The 15,064-nt window shown below is 39.0% G+C and overlaps 1 protein-coding gene across 2 annotated transcripts in view; it reads left to right on the plus strand.

Moving 5' to 3' along the window:
• Positions 1-14,397, plus strand: part of COX7B2 (cytochrome c oxidase subunit 7B2) — a 78,168-nt gene extending 63,771 nt beyond the window's left edge. For both annotated transcript variants that reach the window (XM_070505955.1, XM_070505954.1), the window contains one exon: positions 13,930-14,397. In XM_070505955.1, coding sequence (XP_070362056.1) covers positions 13,993-14,235 — 243 coding nt within the window. In that variant the 5' untranslated portion in view covers positions 13,930-13,992 and the 3' untranslated portion in view covers positions 14,236-14,397. The remainder of the gene's footprint in view (positions 1-13,929) is intronic.
• The last annotated feature ends 667 nt before the right edge of the window (positions 14,398-15,064 follow it).

The raw sequence follows: 15,064 nt of genomic DNA on the forward strand, positions 1-15,064 counted from the left end.
CACAGATATAAGGGACTGGCACATTCTGAGACCTTAATTGGGTGAACTGTCCAAGTTCAAGTCCTTATCATTACTCACTGGAACATTTGCAGTATTCCCCTGCAAACCCTTCCCCACACTCGTACCTGAATAATGTCTAAACTGCGAAGTTGACCATGTAACTCACACTCCTAGTATCTTTCAATGACTACATAGCATTTTCTGGATAAAATTTTAAAGTGTTTAGAATCTATTATAACCAGGATCTCTGTCTTTTCCAAGATTAGTTTGGAGAAGGTCTGTGCATTTATCCAGATGTTTGACTTGCTGGATCCACTGAAATAGACTCTTCTAGCAGTACATGACCGTACAACAATCTATGAGCTGTGGAATGCAGTTAATATAAAATCTTTTGAGCATAACCACAGTAGCCCTCTTTCTAGCACTTAACACATTGCCTGAAAAAACAGGGTCACCTATTTCTAATGTTTGAAATAGATTGTAATGTAAAAATAACATGGTCATCCACTTTGAGGAAATTTGCTGGGCTTACTAAAGTTTAGTAGAAAACAAAATAAGAATTATTGCACAGTCATGCCACTGACCTCCAGTGTGACATGGAGAAAAGCCTTCAACCTCTCTGTTACCATTTTGTTGTTTTAACGAATGAGTAGAAAAAGTGAGTATATTTGAGAGCACTTTGTGACTAATGAAAATATAATGGGTATTTAATGAGTGAACAGCATTAATGTGATCAGGTCTTTAAAAGGAATTGCCTGAATAAACACTATGATTATTCCCAGGATGAACATTATTGACTTCTTTCGGCATTCTATATAGGATAGAAATGTTCTGTTCGTTAGACTTTGACTTTGTGGGAAGAATGTGAGGGGGAGTACACACCTTATATCCCTTCGCTCTTCGGACAACATGTGCCATTTTAGGCCATCAACTCATAAGTTGTCCACTCTGTTATTTCTCCCTCCTGGCATAACAATTCAGTATTGTAATCTACCTTTTATTTGTTCAGGTAACATCCATTTATGTAACTTTTTAAGCTTAATAAAGTGACGTAATACAGAGCTTTAAGCAAATGGCTGTGCCATCTATGAATGCAGTGACTCAGGAGATGGTGCCAGTACACATGAAGTAGAACCATTGTTCGGCATTTCCACCAGCAGCATTGCTTCTTGCAGGACTCCCATATTTCTTGTTACAAAAAGGCTAAAGACTTAAGGAGTTGTGATGGGAGACACTTTGCCCTGTGTACACTTAACCCCTCCTTGAGCAGCACAGTCTTCTGAGAAGTAGATAAATGAATGGAAGACACTGCAGGTTATGTGCATTTTCACTTCAAGAAAATTGCCTTTTTATTGTTTCTTATTTTGCATCGATGTTCTAAAGCTGTAAAAAGAAGAATAGAAATAAAAGTGGGTTGAAATGAAGGTATTACAATCGAGTAATGTAGTCTAGGAGGCTTAGCTTTGAAAGAGTATAATTCATTATACAGCAAAACACCAGGATTATTAGTACTTTTAATGTTTTTAAATGCTGCCAAATGTTTCTGTTGACTAACTTATTCCCAGGGAGTCCCTATAACTCTTTGAGGTCACTCAGGTACTGCTTTCTAAATTACCATGGTGGCGAATTCAATTACTACTGTACTCTCTCAGTGGCCTAAAAGAATAAATGGTCTTCCTAAAATGTTTTTCTCTTTGGAAAGGTCTAGAGTGTTAGAGTCGGAAAGGACCTTAGAGATTATCTGATTCAGTGTTCCATAAACTTGTCTCATGACAAGATTCTCCTGAGAACCTGTTTAAAAAATAAAGATTCTCAGGTTACTCCCTTGGATACTCAGTTACCATCAGTTTAACATGGAGCCCAGGAATCTACATTTGGTAACAAAGATTCCAGGTGACTCTTAGGATCAAGCAAGTTTGGGAAAAGCCAAAGTAGTTCCACTTTTTTGTTTTATGATTGAGGAAGCAAAAGCCCAGATAGATTAAGTGATTCATCTAAATTGTACCGCACAACATTTTAAAAATTGAGATTAGTTCAAGAAACACGTTGATAGGCAACCTGTATGCATCCCATGGTAGGGAATGGGAGAATGTATTTTCTTAGAATTTAAGCCTTCTGTGTTGAGTAGAACAATGTCATTTAGAAGATTGTGGGAGAAGTGACAAAAGACACTTCTCTGTATACAGCGGTGTGGTCCTCAACTGGGGGTGATTTTGCCTCCAAGGTGACATTTGGCAATGTCTGGAGATCTACGTTTGGTGTCACAGCTGAGGGGAGGGAGGTACTACTGGCATGTAGTGTGTGGAGGCAAGGATGCTACTAAACCCCCTCCAATGCACAGGACATCCCCCCACAACAAAGAATTACTTGGACCAAAATATTAGTAAAGTCCAGATTGGGAAATCCTGGTATTCACTTAATCCCTTCTTGAACATCATCTCCCTGTGAGGTACTTAAAGAGTAATATCTGGGCACATTTGAGAAGTAGGACACAGTTTCCAATTTTTTTCCTGAAATTAGATAGAAAGCCTTATATCAAAGCTACACAGGTCATTTATTGGTTTGTGTTAGGCTATACCTAGACTGGATGAAGTTGATTTTTTCCTCAGGACCATATAGTAAATCCTTTTAGGATTCCTCTCCCTTCTTCTACTCAGGTTATCTAGACCTGCCTACTCCTGGAACACCTCTATTGTGTCTGCTTTGCTCTTGCTGCATTCTGTACCTAGATCACCCACGCTCTAACTCCCTGGAGTCAGCTACGAGCTACAGTGTCAATGTCTGGTAATTTTTAACAGACATTGAGACAGTTTTTGGCCAAAATCTTAACCCAGAAAGCGAAGTGAATGGAATACTTAATTTACTTAAAGTAACTTATTTTCCAAACAGTCTGATTTTTTTCCTAATGTTTCTCAATTCTATCTCCTTTCTGTCTCTATTGTCAGTACTTAATTCAGATCCTCCTCATCTTTTTCATGAACCATTGAATAAACGCTTACCTAATCTCTTGACTTTTCTGCCACTTTTACCGTCTTCCCACCATTCTCGACCTAACAATTGTCTTTGCAAAGTACTTTTTCCCCCAGATTTTTCCCCACCCCTGATTAAACCAATCAGTAGTTTCTCTTCACCTGTAAGACTGTTTCTCAAACTTGGATAATGTATGAAATCTTTTTAAAGGGGAAACAAATTATTTCATATCACTTGTAACATCTTAAATTATTTTATTATAAAATCTGTATGTAAACATAAAGCTAAATTCATCCTCTTTGTGTTTAAAGCTTAATGCAACTATGAAACCAAAACATGTTTCAAATTAAAAATGAACTAAACTATACAACAAAGAAAATTCTAATTTGCAATATTAATTCAATATGACAGTTAATATTATCTTGAAACTGTAATGCTACTTACAGTGGCCATAAGTTCTTTTTTTTTCAAATGCCTGTGCTGTATAGTGAGCTGTCACATAACTCCATTTGTCTAATTCTTCATTTTGTCCATGGCGTAAACACACCATTTAAATATAAAAGCCACTCCCATTCTTTTCAGATTAACCCAGGACAAATAAAGATTGTAGGCTAGTGCAACCGAAAGGCAGAACAAAGATAAACATGGGCCCTGGAAACTGATAAGCTGCATCGTCCAAGTCTCATATTATTTTCTTATATTTCTTTATATTATTGTGAAAGTGAAGACACAGAATTAAGAATTCTCATTATTAACTCACAGAAAAAGCAGTGGGAATCACTGACCTATAGAATTGAGTCCAAATGCCATAGCACAGCAGGGAAAGCCCTGAGTGTGCTACTGTCCCGTCCTCATCGCTCAGGCTTATCTGTGGGCATTTGCTGCTTCCATCCTTACTAGCTAGAGTTTTTGAGCTCCTCAGATTGCCCTGCCCCCACACTATCTCTTTTGCTACTTTGTCTACTCTGTTTTTCCCAGCTTTGTTCTTTTATAGTTCTTAATTATCCTTCAAGATCTAGCCTAGATGTCATTTCCTCTAAAACCATGTTAGAACCACAGATTGAAATGTACCTTTCTGTGGACTAAAGGCCCCCGGTGCTCATCTCTAGCCTATCTCCTCCCTTATAACAGTGGCTCTGTTCATTCCCTCACTCTACCATAAGCTTCTTGAGAGTGGGCATGGTACCCCTGGCCCCAGCCCAGGCCCTGACACACCAGGAGATGCTCAATAAATATATAGTAAATGGAACTGAACCATTTTCAATTAAAGGGCCATCTCTGGTAACCACACTGGGGGTTTTTGTTCTATTTGTTTCCAATACTCAGAATTGAATATACTTTAAGAAAACACGATATAGTTGAAAAATGCATTGGATTTAGGATCAGAGGACTTGAGTTCATATTTTGTCATGTCGTTTGTTCTTGTGTATAAAATGGAGATAGTCTCCATCTCACACTGTTTTTGCAGATGTGCAAAATTCTGGCACAATGGCTGGCAAACAGGCATATATTCAATAAAGATTAGTTTCCTTCCTGCATTATTGCTTTACTTCTCTTTATAGCCTTTAGTGATTTGAAATTCTTATTGTTACGGTGAAGCTTCAAGTTTATATACCTCCTTGTCACAGTTAGATTGAGGTCCAGTGTTAGTTATTTGTCCTGAACCGAGCTTCAACATTGCTGTATAAAGTAAATGACACCATCAGTCTTTCCTTTTCATCCTCATAGATTGCTTTACTCCCTTTAACTATTTATATTTATTCAGAGTATACTTCTTTTTTTTATTGCCACAGGCGTGAGAGAACCTCTACTTTTTCCTATTACCTGGAGAAATCTATCTTCTTCCATCTCTTTGTAGTCTGTTTTCATCAGGAAGTATCTACTTGAGAAGCAGTTTCTTTACCTACATTATATTATTGAATTTCCCTTTGTTTTATGCTTTCATATGGGTATTAGAACCTATAGCTTCAGTTCTTTGGGTAAATAGGCTTAGGGCTCTTCAATAACACAAAATTTATTGTAGAAGTATGTCCTGTGGAGTTTAGCAATTTGGAAAATTTTTCTAAGCAGTCAGTTCCTAGCTCTTACATGTGTTGTATAAACAAAAATAGATGTAAGGTAGATATGAAAGCAACTGAGACAGATGTAGCTGATGCTGACAAGGAAAAACAAAACAGGAATGAAAAGACGGCAGTTTGTTGATTATAGGATGAAATGCCAACTACAAACTACAGAAGGAGTTCCTAAAAGAAAATTCTTAGTGATAGACACTTATTGGTACATAAAAATTCAGGCTAGATGGAAAAAAGAAGCTTCACAGATATGGGAATAGCCAAAGGATGAACTCGGCTACAAAAGGATGTGATTACTGTCACTGGAGACAAAGTATCTGAGTTTCAACTTAACATGAGGATAGGAATAGTGAAATCAGTTTGTCATAAAGCAACAGGCATGAGTCCATGACCCCCAAGAGATCCCGATTATCACAAATTATTCTCTGGTTATGTGTCTTCCTAAAGACTGAAAGCAATGTGTGGCACAAGTGCTTTTGTATTGGGTTAAGGCTGCACCTGTCGTGCTGTGACCCCTTTCACCTTCAGCCTACTCTCCGAATTCAATCCAAACTAAAACTTTACTGCCTCTTGATGGAGAGATTCATGATTAACAGGAAAAAAAACTTCGAATATTTGGAACTTCAAAAGAAATGCATTTGGTTCTGTTTTTGCCCTGTTTGTCACAATCATGAAGAGTACCACTTTGCCATCTGGTAGGAAATAAAAGAGAACCTTAGGGTCTTATTTTCTAAGTTGGGAGTAAAGTCATTTGAATTGGCAAATCTCAGTGAACAGTTATAAGTTTACAAGTACTGACCCCAGGCCCATTTGTATTCATGTTGCCTAAATTTGGGCCATAGTTAACATATGTCATTGTAAGAGACTGAGCACTGGTTGAGAGCTTCCACAAAGAAGAGAAATTGACAGAACTCCTCCATGTGTTTCTGCTTCTAGATCTCTGGTTCAGTGTAACTGTTTAAAAAAATTGTTAGGACTATAATAACACGTGCATCTGATGTCATGATTTTTTTTAATATTTTTAATTTAGATTCATAATAGGTTACATCATTGTGAAATTTCACTTTTACATTATTTCTTGTCTGTCACCACATAAGTGCTCCCCTTCACCCCCTGTGCCCACCCTCCACCTCCTTTCCCCTGGTAACCACTGAACTGTTTTCTTTGTCCGTGTGTTTGTTTACATTCTGCATATGAGTGAAATCATATGGTATTTGTCTTTCTCAGTCTGGCTTATTTCACTTAGCATAATTCCCTGCAGGTTCATCCATCTTGTTGCAAATAGAATGAATTTATCTTTTTTATGGCTGAATAGTATTCCATTGTATATATATACCACATCTTTTTTATTCAATCATGAGTCGATGGGCACTTGGATTGTTTGCATGTCTTGGCTATTGTGGATAGTGCTGCAGTGAACTTAGCGGTGCATATGTTACTATAGATTGTTGATTTCAGGTTGTTTGGGTAGATACCCAGTAGTGGGATAGCTGGGTGGTATAGTGTTTCTATTTTTAGTTTTTTGAGGAATCTCCATACTGTTTTCCATAGTGGCTGCACCAGTTTGCATTTCCACTAGCAGTGTATGAGCATTCCCTTTCTCCACATCCTCTCCAACATTTGTTGTTTTGGGTCTTGGTAAATATAGCCATTCTGACTGGTGTAAGGTTATATCTCGTCGTAGTTTTTATTTGCATTTCCCTAATGATTAGTGATGTTGAGAATCTTTTCATGTGCCTGTTGGCCATCTGTATATCTTCCTTTAAAAAATGTCTGTTCCTATCCTTTGCCCATTTTTTGATCGAGTTTTTTGTTGTTGTTGTCAAGTTGTGTGAGTTCTTCATATACTTTGGATATCAACCCCTTGTCCAATAAATGATTTGCAAATATTTTCTCCCAGTTAGTGTGTTGTCTTTCCATTTTGTTGATGGTTCCCTTTGCTTTATAGAAGCTTTTTAGTCTGATGTAGTCCCATTTGTTAACTTTTTCTTTTGTTTCCCTTACCCAAGTAGACATGGTATTTGAAAAGATGTGGCTAAGACCAATGTTAAAGAGTGTACTGCCTATATTTTCTTCTAGAATTTTTATGGTTTCAGTTCTTACATTCAAATCTTTAACCTGTTTGGAGTTAATTTTTGTATATGGTGGAGGATAATGGTCTTCTTTCATTCTTTTGCATGTGACTGTCCAGTTTTCCCAAGACCATTTATTGAAGAGCCTTTCCTTTCTCCATTGTATATTCTTGGCTCCTTTGTCAAAGATTAGCTGTCCACAGATGTATGGTTTTATTTCTGGGCTTTCAATTATGATCCGTTGATCTGTTTGTTTGTGTTGGTGCCAGTACCATGCTGCTTTGATTACTATAGCTTTGTATGATGTTTTGAAGTCAGGGATTGTGATGCCTCCAGTTTGTTTTTTTTCTCAGGATTGCTTTGGCTATTCGGGGTCTTTTGTTCTTCCATATAAATTTTTGGATTCTTTGTTCTATTTATGTGAAGAATGTCATTGGGATTCTGACTGGGATTGCTTTGAATCTGTAGATTGCTGTAGGTAATATAGACATTTTGACTATGTTTATTCTTCTGAACCATGAACATGGAATATCTTTCCATTTCTTTATGTCTTCTTCAATGTCTTTCTGTAATGACATAGTTTTCAGTGTACAGGTCTTTCATCTCTTTGGTTAAGTTTATTCTTAGGTATTTTATTCTTTTTGTTGGAATTGTAAATGGGATTGTATTCTTGATTTCTTTTTCTGCTAGTTCATTGTTAGTGTACAAAAATGCAACTGATCTTTTTAAATTGATTTTGTACCCTGCAACTTTGCTGTAGGTTGTTGATTATTTCTAGTAGTTTTCTGGTGGATTCTTTAGGGCTTTCTATGTATAGAATCATATCATCTGCAAATACCAAAAGTTTCACTTCTTTCTTTCTAATTTGGATTCCTTTTATTTCTTTTGCTTGCCTAATTGCTCTGACCAACACCTCCAGTACTATGTTGAATAGGAGCGGTGAGAGTGGGCACCCTTATCTCCTTCCTGTTCTCAGAGGGATGGCTTTCAGTTTTTCACCATTAAGTATGATGTTGGCTGTGGGTTTGTCATATAGGGCCTTTATTAAGTTGAGGTTCTTTCCTTCAATACCCATTTTATTGAGAGTTTTTTTATCATAAATGGATGTTGGATCTTGTCAAACGTTTTCCCTGCATCTCTTGAGGTGATTGTGTGATTTTTACTCCTCATTTTGTTAATATAGTCTATCACATTGATTGATTTGCAGATGTTGAACCATCCCTGCATCCCTGGAACAAATCCCACTTGATTGTGGTGTATGATTCTTTAATGTATTGCTGTATTTGGTTTGCCAATATTTTGTTGAGAATTTTTGCATCTAAGTTCATCAGTGATATTGGCCTGTAGTTTTCCTTCCCCATATTGTCCTTGTCTGGTTTTGGTATCAGGGTGATGTTGGCCTCATAAAATGTGTTAGGAACTCTTCCATCTTCTTCAATTTTTTGGAATAGTTTCAGAAGAATAAGTACTAAATCTTCTTTGAATGTTTGGTAGAATTCTCCAGAGAAGCCATCTGGTCCTGGACTTTTGGTTTGGGGGAGGTTTTTGATTACCGTTTCAATCTCTGTACTTGTGGTTGGTCTGTTCGGATTCTCTGTTTCTTCTTGATTCAGTTTTGAGAGCTTGTCTGAGTCTAGGAATTCATCCATTTTTTCTAGGTTATCAAATTTGTGGGCATGCAGTTTTTCATAGTATTCTCTTATAATCCTTTGTATTTCTGCAGTATCTGTTGTAATTTCTCCTCTTTCATGTGTAATTTTATTTATTTGATCCTTCTCTCTTTTTTTCTTGGTCAGTCTAAGGCTTTGTCAGTTTTGTTTATTTCTCAAAGAACCAGCTCTTAGTTTCATTTATCCTTTTTAATGTTTTCTTAGTCTCTATTTCATCTATTTCTGCTCTGATTTTTATTATTTTCTTCCTTCTGCTGACTTTGAGGTTTTCTCTAGTTCTGTTAGGTGCATTTTAAGATTACTTATTTGAGATTTTTCTTGCTTGTTGAGATGGGCCTGTATTGCTATGAATTTTCCTCTTTTGACTGCTTTTGCTGCATCCCATAAGAGTTGATATGTCGTGTTTTCATTTTCATTTGTCTCCAGGTACTTTTTAATTTCCTCTTTGATTTTTTTTTTCCTTAAAGATTGGCACCCAGGCTAACAACTGTTGCCAATCTTTTTTTTTTTTTCTTCTGCTTTATTTCCCACCCCCCCCCCCCCGGCACATAGTTGTATATCTTAGTTGCAGGTCCTTCTAGTTGTGGGATGTGGGACGCCACCTCAACGTGGCCCGACAAGAGGTGCCATGTCTGCGCCCAGGATCCGAACCCTGGGCCGCTGCAGTGGAGCGCAAGAACTTAACCACTTGACCACGGAACCAGCCCCTCCTTTTTGATTTCTTCAATAATCCAGTGGTTGTTCAATAGCATGTTGTTTAGTCTCCACATATCTCTGACTTTCCCAGTTTTGTACTTGTGTTTGATTTCTAGCTTCATAGCATTGTGGTCAGAAAAGATGGTTGGGAGGATTTCAATCTTCTTGAATTTGTTGAGGCTTGCCTTGTTACCCAACATATGGGCCTACCTTTGAGAATTTTCCATGGGCACTTGGGAAAAACGTATATTCTGCTGTTTTTGGATGGAATGCTCTATATATGTCTATTAAGTCCATCTGGTCAAGTGTTTCATTTAAATCTACTATTTCCTTGTTGACTTTTTGTCTGGATGATCTGTCCATTGAAGTAAGTGGGGTGTTGAAGTCCCTTACTATTATTGTGTTGCTGTTAATTTCTCCCTTTAGGTCTGTTAATAATTGCTTTATGTACTTTGGTGCCTCTGTGTTAGATGCATATATGTTAATAAGTGTTATGTCCTCTTGGTAGAATATCTCTTTTATCCTTGGATGCTGCCTCTCTTTGTCTCTCAGTCTTTTTTAACTTGAAGTCTGCTTTGTCTGAGAAAAGTATGGCAACACCTGCTTTCTCTTGTTGGCTAGTAGCTTGGAGTATTGTCTCCCATCCCTTCACTCTAAGCCTATGTTTGTCTTTGTAGCAGAGGTGCATTTCCTGGAGGCAGCATATTGTTGGGTCTTGTTTTTTAATCCATCCAGCTACTTTGTGTCTTTTGATTGGACAGCTCAGTCCATTTACATTTAGAGAGATTATTGTTATATGAGGGCTTAATGCTGCCATTTTATCTCTTGTTTTCTGGTTGTTTTGTGTTTCCACTGTTTCTCTTCCTTTGTATTTCTGGCTGCCATTTCATTTTGTTGGTTTTGTGAGAGGGATTTCTCAGTTCTCTCTCTTTTAGTGAATTGTGGCTCTGGTCTGATTTTTTGCTTAGTGGTTACTGTGAGGATTGTATGAAAGATACTGGAGATGAGATAGTCCATTTTCTTATAGTCTCTTATCGCCATTAAACCTAAGCAGTTTCCTTCCCTTTCCTCCCCCCTTCTGGGTAATTGCTGTTACACATTGTTCTGTTTTTAATTTTCTGAGTTTGTGGCTAAGTTGAGGTATTTATCCTTACTTTTGATGCTTTCTTTCCCTTTCTCTTTTAAGTTGTAATTGACCCTTTGCCTCCCTGTTCTAGGAGAGAGTTGCAAGTTTCTGATCATGTCTGTCTATTTATCTCCTTGCTCAGAGCTTTGTAGACCTTTGCCAGTCTGAGGGCATCTTTAATTATTTCTTGTAGGGGAGCTCTAGTGGTGGTGAACTCCCTCAGCTTTGGTTTATCTGGGAAATATTTTATTTCTCCATTGTATCCAAAGGAAAGTTTTGCTGGATAGAGTATTCTTGGCTGAATGTTTTTGTCTTTCAGTCTTTTGAATATATCATTCCATTCTCTCCTAGCCTGTAGGGTTTCTACTGAGACATCTGCTGACAGCCTGATAGGGTTTCCTTTGTGGGTTATTTTCTTCTGCCTTACTACTCCTAATATTCTTTCTTTAACCCACACTTCTGCCATTTTTACTATTATATGCCTTGGAGAGGGTCTTTTCATGTTGGTAAAATTGGATGTTCAGTTAACTTCATTTATCTGTAAATCTGAAAGCATCCCCATGTTTGGGAAGTTCTCAGCATTTATTTCTTTGAACAAGCTCTCTGCTCCTTTCTGTCTCTTCTCCCTCTGGGATATCTATAATCCTTATGTTGCTTTTCCTAATTGAGTCAGATATTTCTTGAAAAATTCCTTCTTTTTTTAAAATCTTAGTTCTGTCTCCTCTTCCACCTGTAGAATTTCTACATTTTTATCCTCATGAAGACTAATTCTTTCCTTCATAAGATCAATTCTATTTCTTAATGATTCTAGATTATTATTTATTTCATTAATTGTGTTTTCATATCCAGAATTTCTGCTTGATTTTTTTGTATAGTTCAATCTCTTTGGTGAAGAGAGTCATTTTATTGCTGAGCTTCTTAAATTGTCTTTCCATGTTTTCTTGTAAGTCATTGAGTTTCCTTATGATGGCTACTTTGAGCTCTCTGTCATTTAGGTTGTATTTTTCTGTGCCTTTAGTGTTGGTTTCTGGAGAATTGTCATTTTTCTTCTGGTCTGAATTGTTGCTGCAGTTTCTCATGGTGTTTGATCAGCTGATCTTTTTGTTGGGACTTCTGTGGTATTCTTAGGATGCAGATTCCCCCTGTTACCACTAGGGGGGAGCAGGAGCAGTGTTTCTGGCCCCACCCCATCTGCTGGAAGCTTTGGGGGTGTTATGGATGCTTTCCCCAGCCTGAGATGCGTTCAGGCAGTTGTGTGGACTGTCCTTGTTGGGTGGGGCTTCCTCACTAGGCTGGGGCCACTCTCTGGTGCCTCAAGGGTGCACTGAGCTCCCCCTCCCTGCGAGAAAGTGATCACCAGTGGGCTCAAAGCTACCATGCCCATTCACACAGCTACCCGGGACATGTTCCCTCTTTGGGAGTGCAACTGCACTGTGAGCACTTGCACACACCTGGGAAGTGTTTGCCCCAGTGCAGAAATCTGCTGAGGTCCCTGTTTACGATCTGCAGTCTGCAGAGCCTCTGTGCTTGGTGGGCTGGGCTTCCTCGCTGGGACCTGAGCTATGGCTGCTCCTTTATAGCCCTGGGGCATGGTGAGCTCCCCCTCCCCACCAGTTAAGCGAGGGCGTGTAGGTTCAAAACTGCCTGCGCCTATTCCCACAGCCACCCAGACCCATTCCTTCTTTGGGAGCACAGCTGCACTGTGAGTGTTCGCACATGCCTAGGAAATGTTTGCCCCAGCGTGGAAATCTGCTGAGGTCCCTGTTTATGATCTGCAGTCGGTGGGGCCTCTGAGCTTGGTGGGCAGGGCTTCCCTGCTGGGACCCGGGCTATGGCTGGTCCTTTATGACACAGGGGCACAGTGGGCTCCCTCTTATGGTTGCCCAGCTGCGTGTTCCCACTTTCTGGGTTCTTCCACCAGGTTGGAAGGCGTTTTTGTGCGTGCCCAGGGCTACCAGGGGAGACCAGGGTATGCTCACCTATCTCTGCCACTTCCCGGGGAGCCAGTCCATCCACCCTCAGATGTATAGCTTCGTGTGTCTCAGGCATCCTGTTGTGCTGTGTGGGCTTCCTCCGTTGGTCAATGAGTGTCCATCTAGTTGCAGTTCAAAAGGGGGAGAGACAAAGGGAACAGCTTACTCTGCCATGTTGCTCTGATTTCATGATTTTTTGACTTATTCTCAGTGTTCATTTTAACTTCTTATGAGGATACCAACATTCATTTATATTTCAGATTGGTTCAAAAAAGTTCTTTCTATGCTTTTGCGTCAGCTACTGTGTATGCAAAGTTACATCCCTTGCTCTTGAAGAACTTGCAGTCTATTGGAGGAGAATATAAAGATAATTCCTCAAGAAAAGGACAAGCCAAGCCACAAGCTAGGAGAAAATATTTTCAAAAGACATATCTGATAAAAGACTGTTACGTGGATTCATTGATTGTAACAAATGTAATACTCTGGTGCAGGAGGAGGATGCTATGCACATGTAGGGTCAGAGTGTATATGGCGACTCTCTGTACTTTCCACTCAATTTTGCTGTGAACCTAAAACTGCTCTAAAAAAACAAAATCTACTTTAAAAAATGATAAAGCCAATGAGTGATGGTAAATACTCTGAAAGAAGGGTTATAGGAATTATAGTAGCCCAGAGAAGAGGGGGCTTATTCAGCTGAGGGAAGTTTGGAGAAGAATTCACAGAAGCAGTGGCTTTTAGACTGAGATTTAAAAGGCAAGAAGAATTTTACCTGTAGGAAGGTGCAAGGCAGGACTTACGGGTAGAGAAGAAGGGAGAAGGAGATGGAGGGAGTTACAAGGGAAGGGTAAAAAGAGCAGGGGGAGGAGGAGGTATGATACACTCTGTGAATACCTTCTAATTCTTACTGAAACCAGATTTTATAGTAGACATAGGCAGGTAATTGGACTAGTGGAGCAAGTTGGGAATTTTAGCCATTTTATCAGCCGTGCTGATGAGTTTGGAGTCTATCTAGGAAGGAAGCTATTGACTGTGAAGAATAGAAAAGCTAACACTTATTGTGTCTTTACTTTTGTTGTTATTGTTGTTATGGACTATCGCATGTAATGTCACAGATCCCCTTGGAGCTAGACATTATTGTCTCAGTTTGCCATTGAAGAAAATAAAGCAAAGAGAGGTTAAATAACTGCCCTAGTTGACGCAGCTAATCAGTGGCAGAGATGAGACTCAAATCCAGACATCATGATATCAAAATTCACATGCCTGGCCACACTCCAAGGGGTGATGTGGGTGACAAAGAGGGAGGAACTGAATGTAGATCAGATACCATTGCCCAACTCTTGTTTTTTCCAGGTCTCTTTGCAAGAAAATAAGACCAGCAGCTGCAATCAACTGCAATCCTCTCACACCTTCACGATGTTCCCCTTGTCCAGAAATGTACTAAGGTCTCTCAAGATTCGAAGCATTCAGCAAATTAGGGCAAGACAGAGTCATGCAAAACACTCACCAGATTTTCATGACAAATATGGTAATACTTTACTAACCAGGGGAACCATTTTCTGTGTTGTTGCATGGGTGTTTACAATCACACAGATTGGAATAGAATGGAACCAATCCCCTGTTGGCAGAGTCACCCCAAAAGAGTGGAATGATGAGTAACCGTCACAGTTACTGTAATACGGAATTGCTTCAAAATCAACTTGTTTATTTAAGGGCTCTGCTGCTCATTAAAATTTAACATAATTGAGAAATAAAGTACATTTGAAACCTTTAAATAGTCATTGAAAATAGTCATTATGGTGCCTGGAAGCAAAGATGTAGCAGTGGGTATAGATTAAAGGGGATTATGAATAATAAATATTTGAAAGTAGAGTTAATAAGGTGTGTATTCTTCTGGTTTAATGATTTACAGTAGATATCCTTCAGTAGACATATACACATATGTACTTTACAAATTAATTTAATTGTCTGGAAAATCCTATTGAATCTTTGTTTAAAACATATTCATAATCTGACCACTTTTCGCATCCTTCATCTTTCGCTCCCTTATCTGAGCCACTGTACTCTCAATGGAATTACTACAAAACTTTCTAGCCAGTGTCCTTGCTTCTGCACTTGATGTCTCCCCAAGCCTGTCCCCGCACCCTGCCACATACAATCTTTTTTAACCACAGCAGCCAGAATGATCATTTTAAAACATTAGTGATATCATTCCTCTTTTCAAAACCCAATGACTCCCCATGTCCCTCCAAAGTTAAAGTCCTTGGAAAGGTACACAGGCTCCCAGGTGCTGCCTGGTCAGCTTCACTCCTGCCTCAAGACTTTTCCATTTGCTCTTCTCTCTGCTTGGAATGCACCTCCTCCAGGTCCTGTATGACTCACTCCATCACACTTTGCAGGGGTTTGTTCACGTGTGGTCTTTTCAGAGAGGGCCTCTGACTGCCCTTTTAAAGAGTACAGCTCCTACTCAGACCAGGCTTTGCCTGTG

The sequence above is a fragment of the Equus asinus genome, chromosome 3 (assembly GCF_041296235.1).
Source record: "Equus asinus isolate D_3611 breed Donkey chromosome 3, EquAss-T2T_v2, whole genome shotgun sequence".
In the NCBI taxonomy this organism is placed as follows: domain Eukaryota; kingdom Metazoa; phylum Chordata; class Mammalia; order Perissodactyla; family Equidae; genus Equus; species Equus asinus.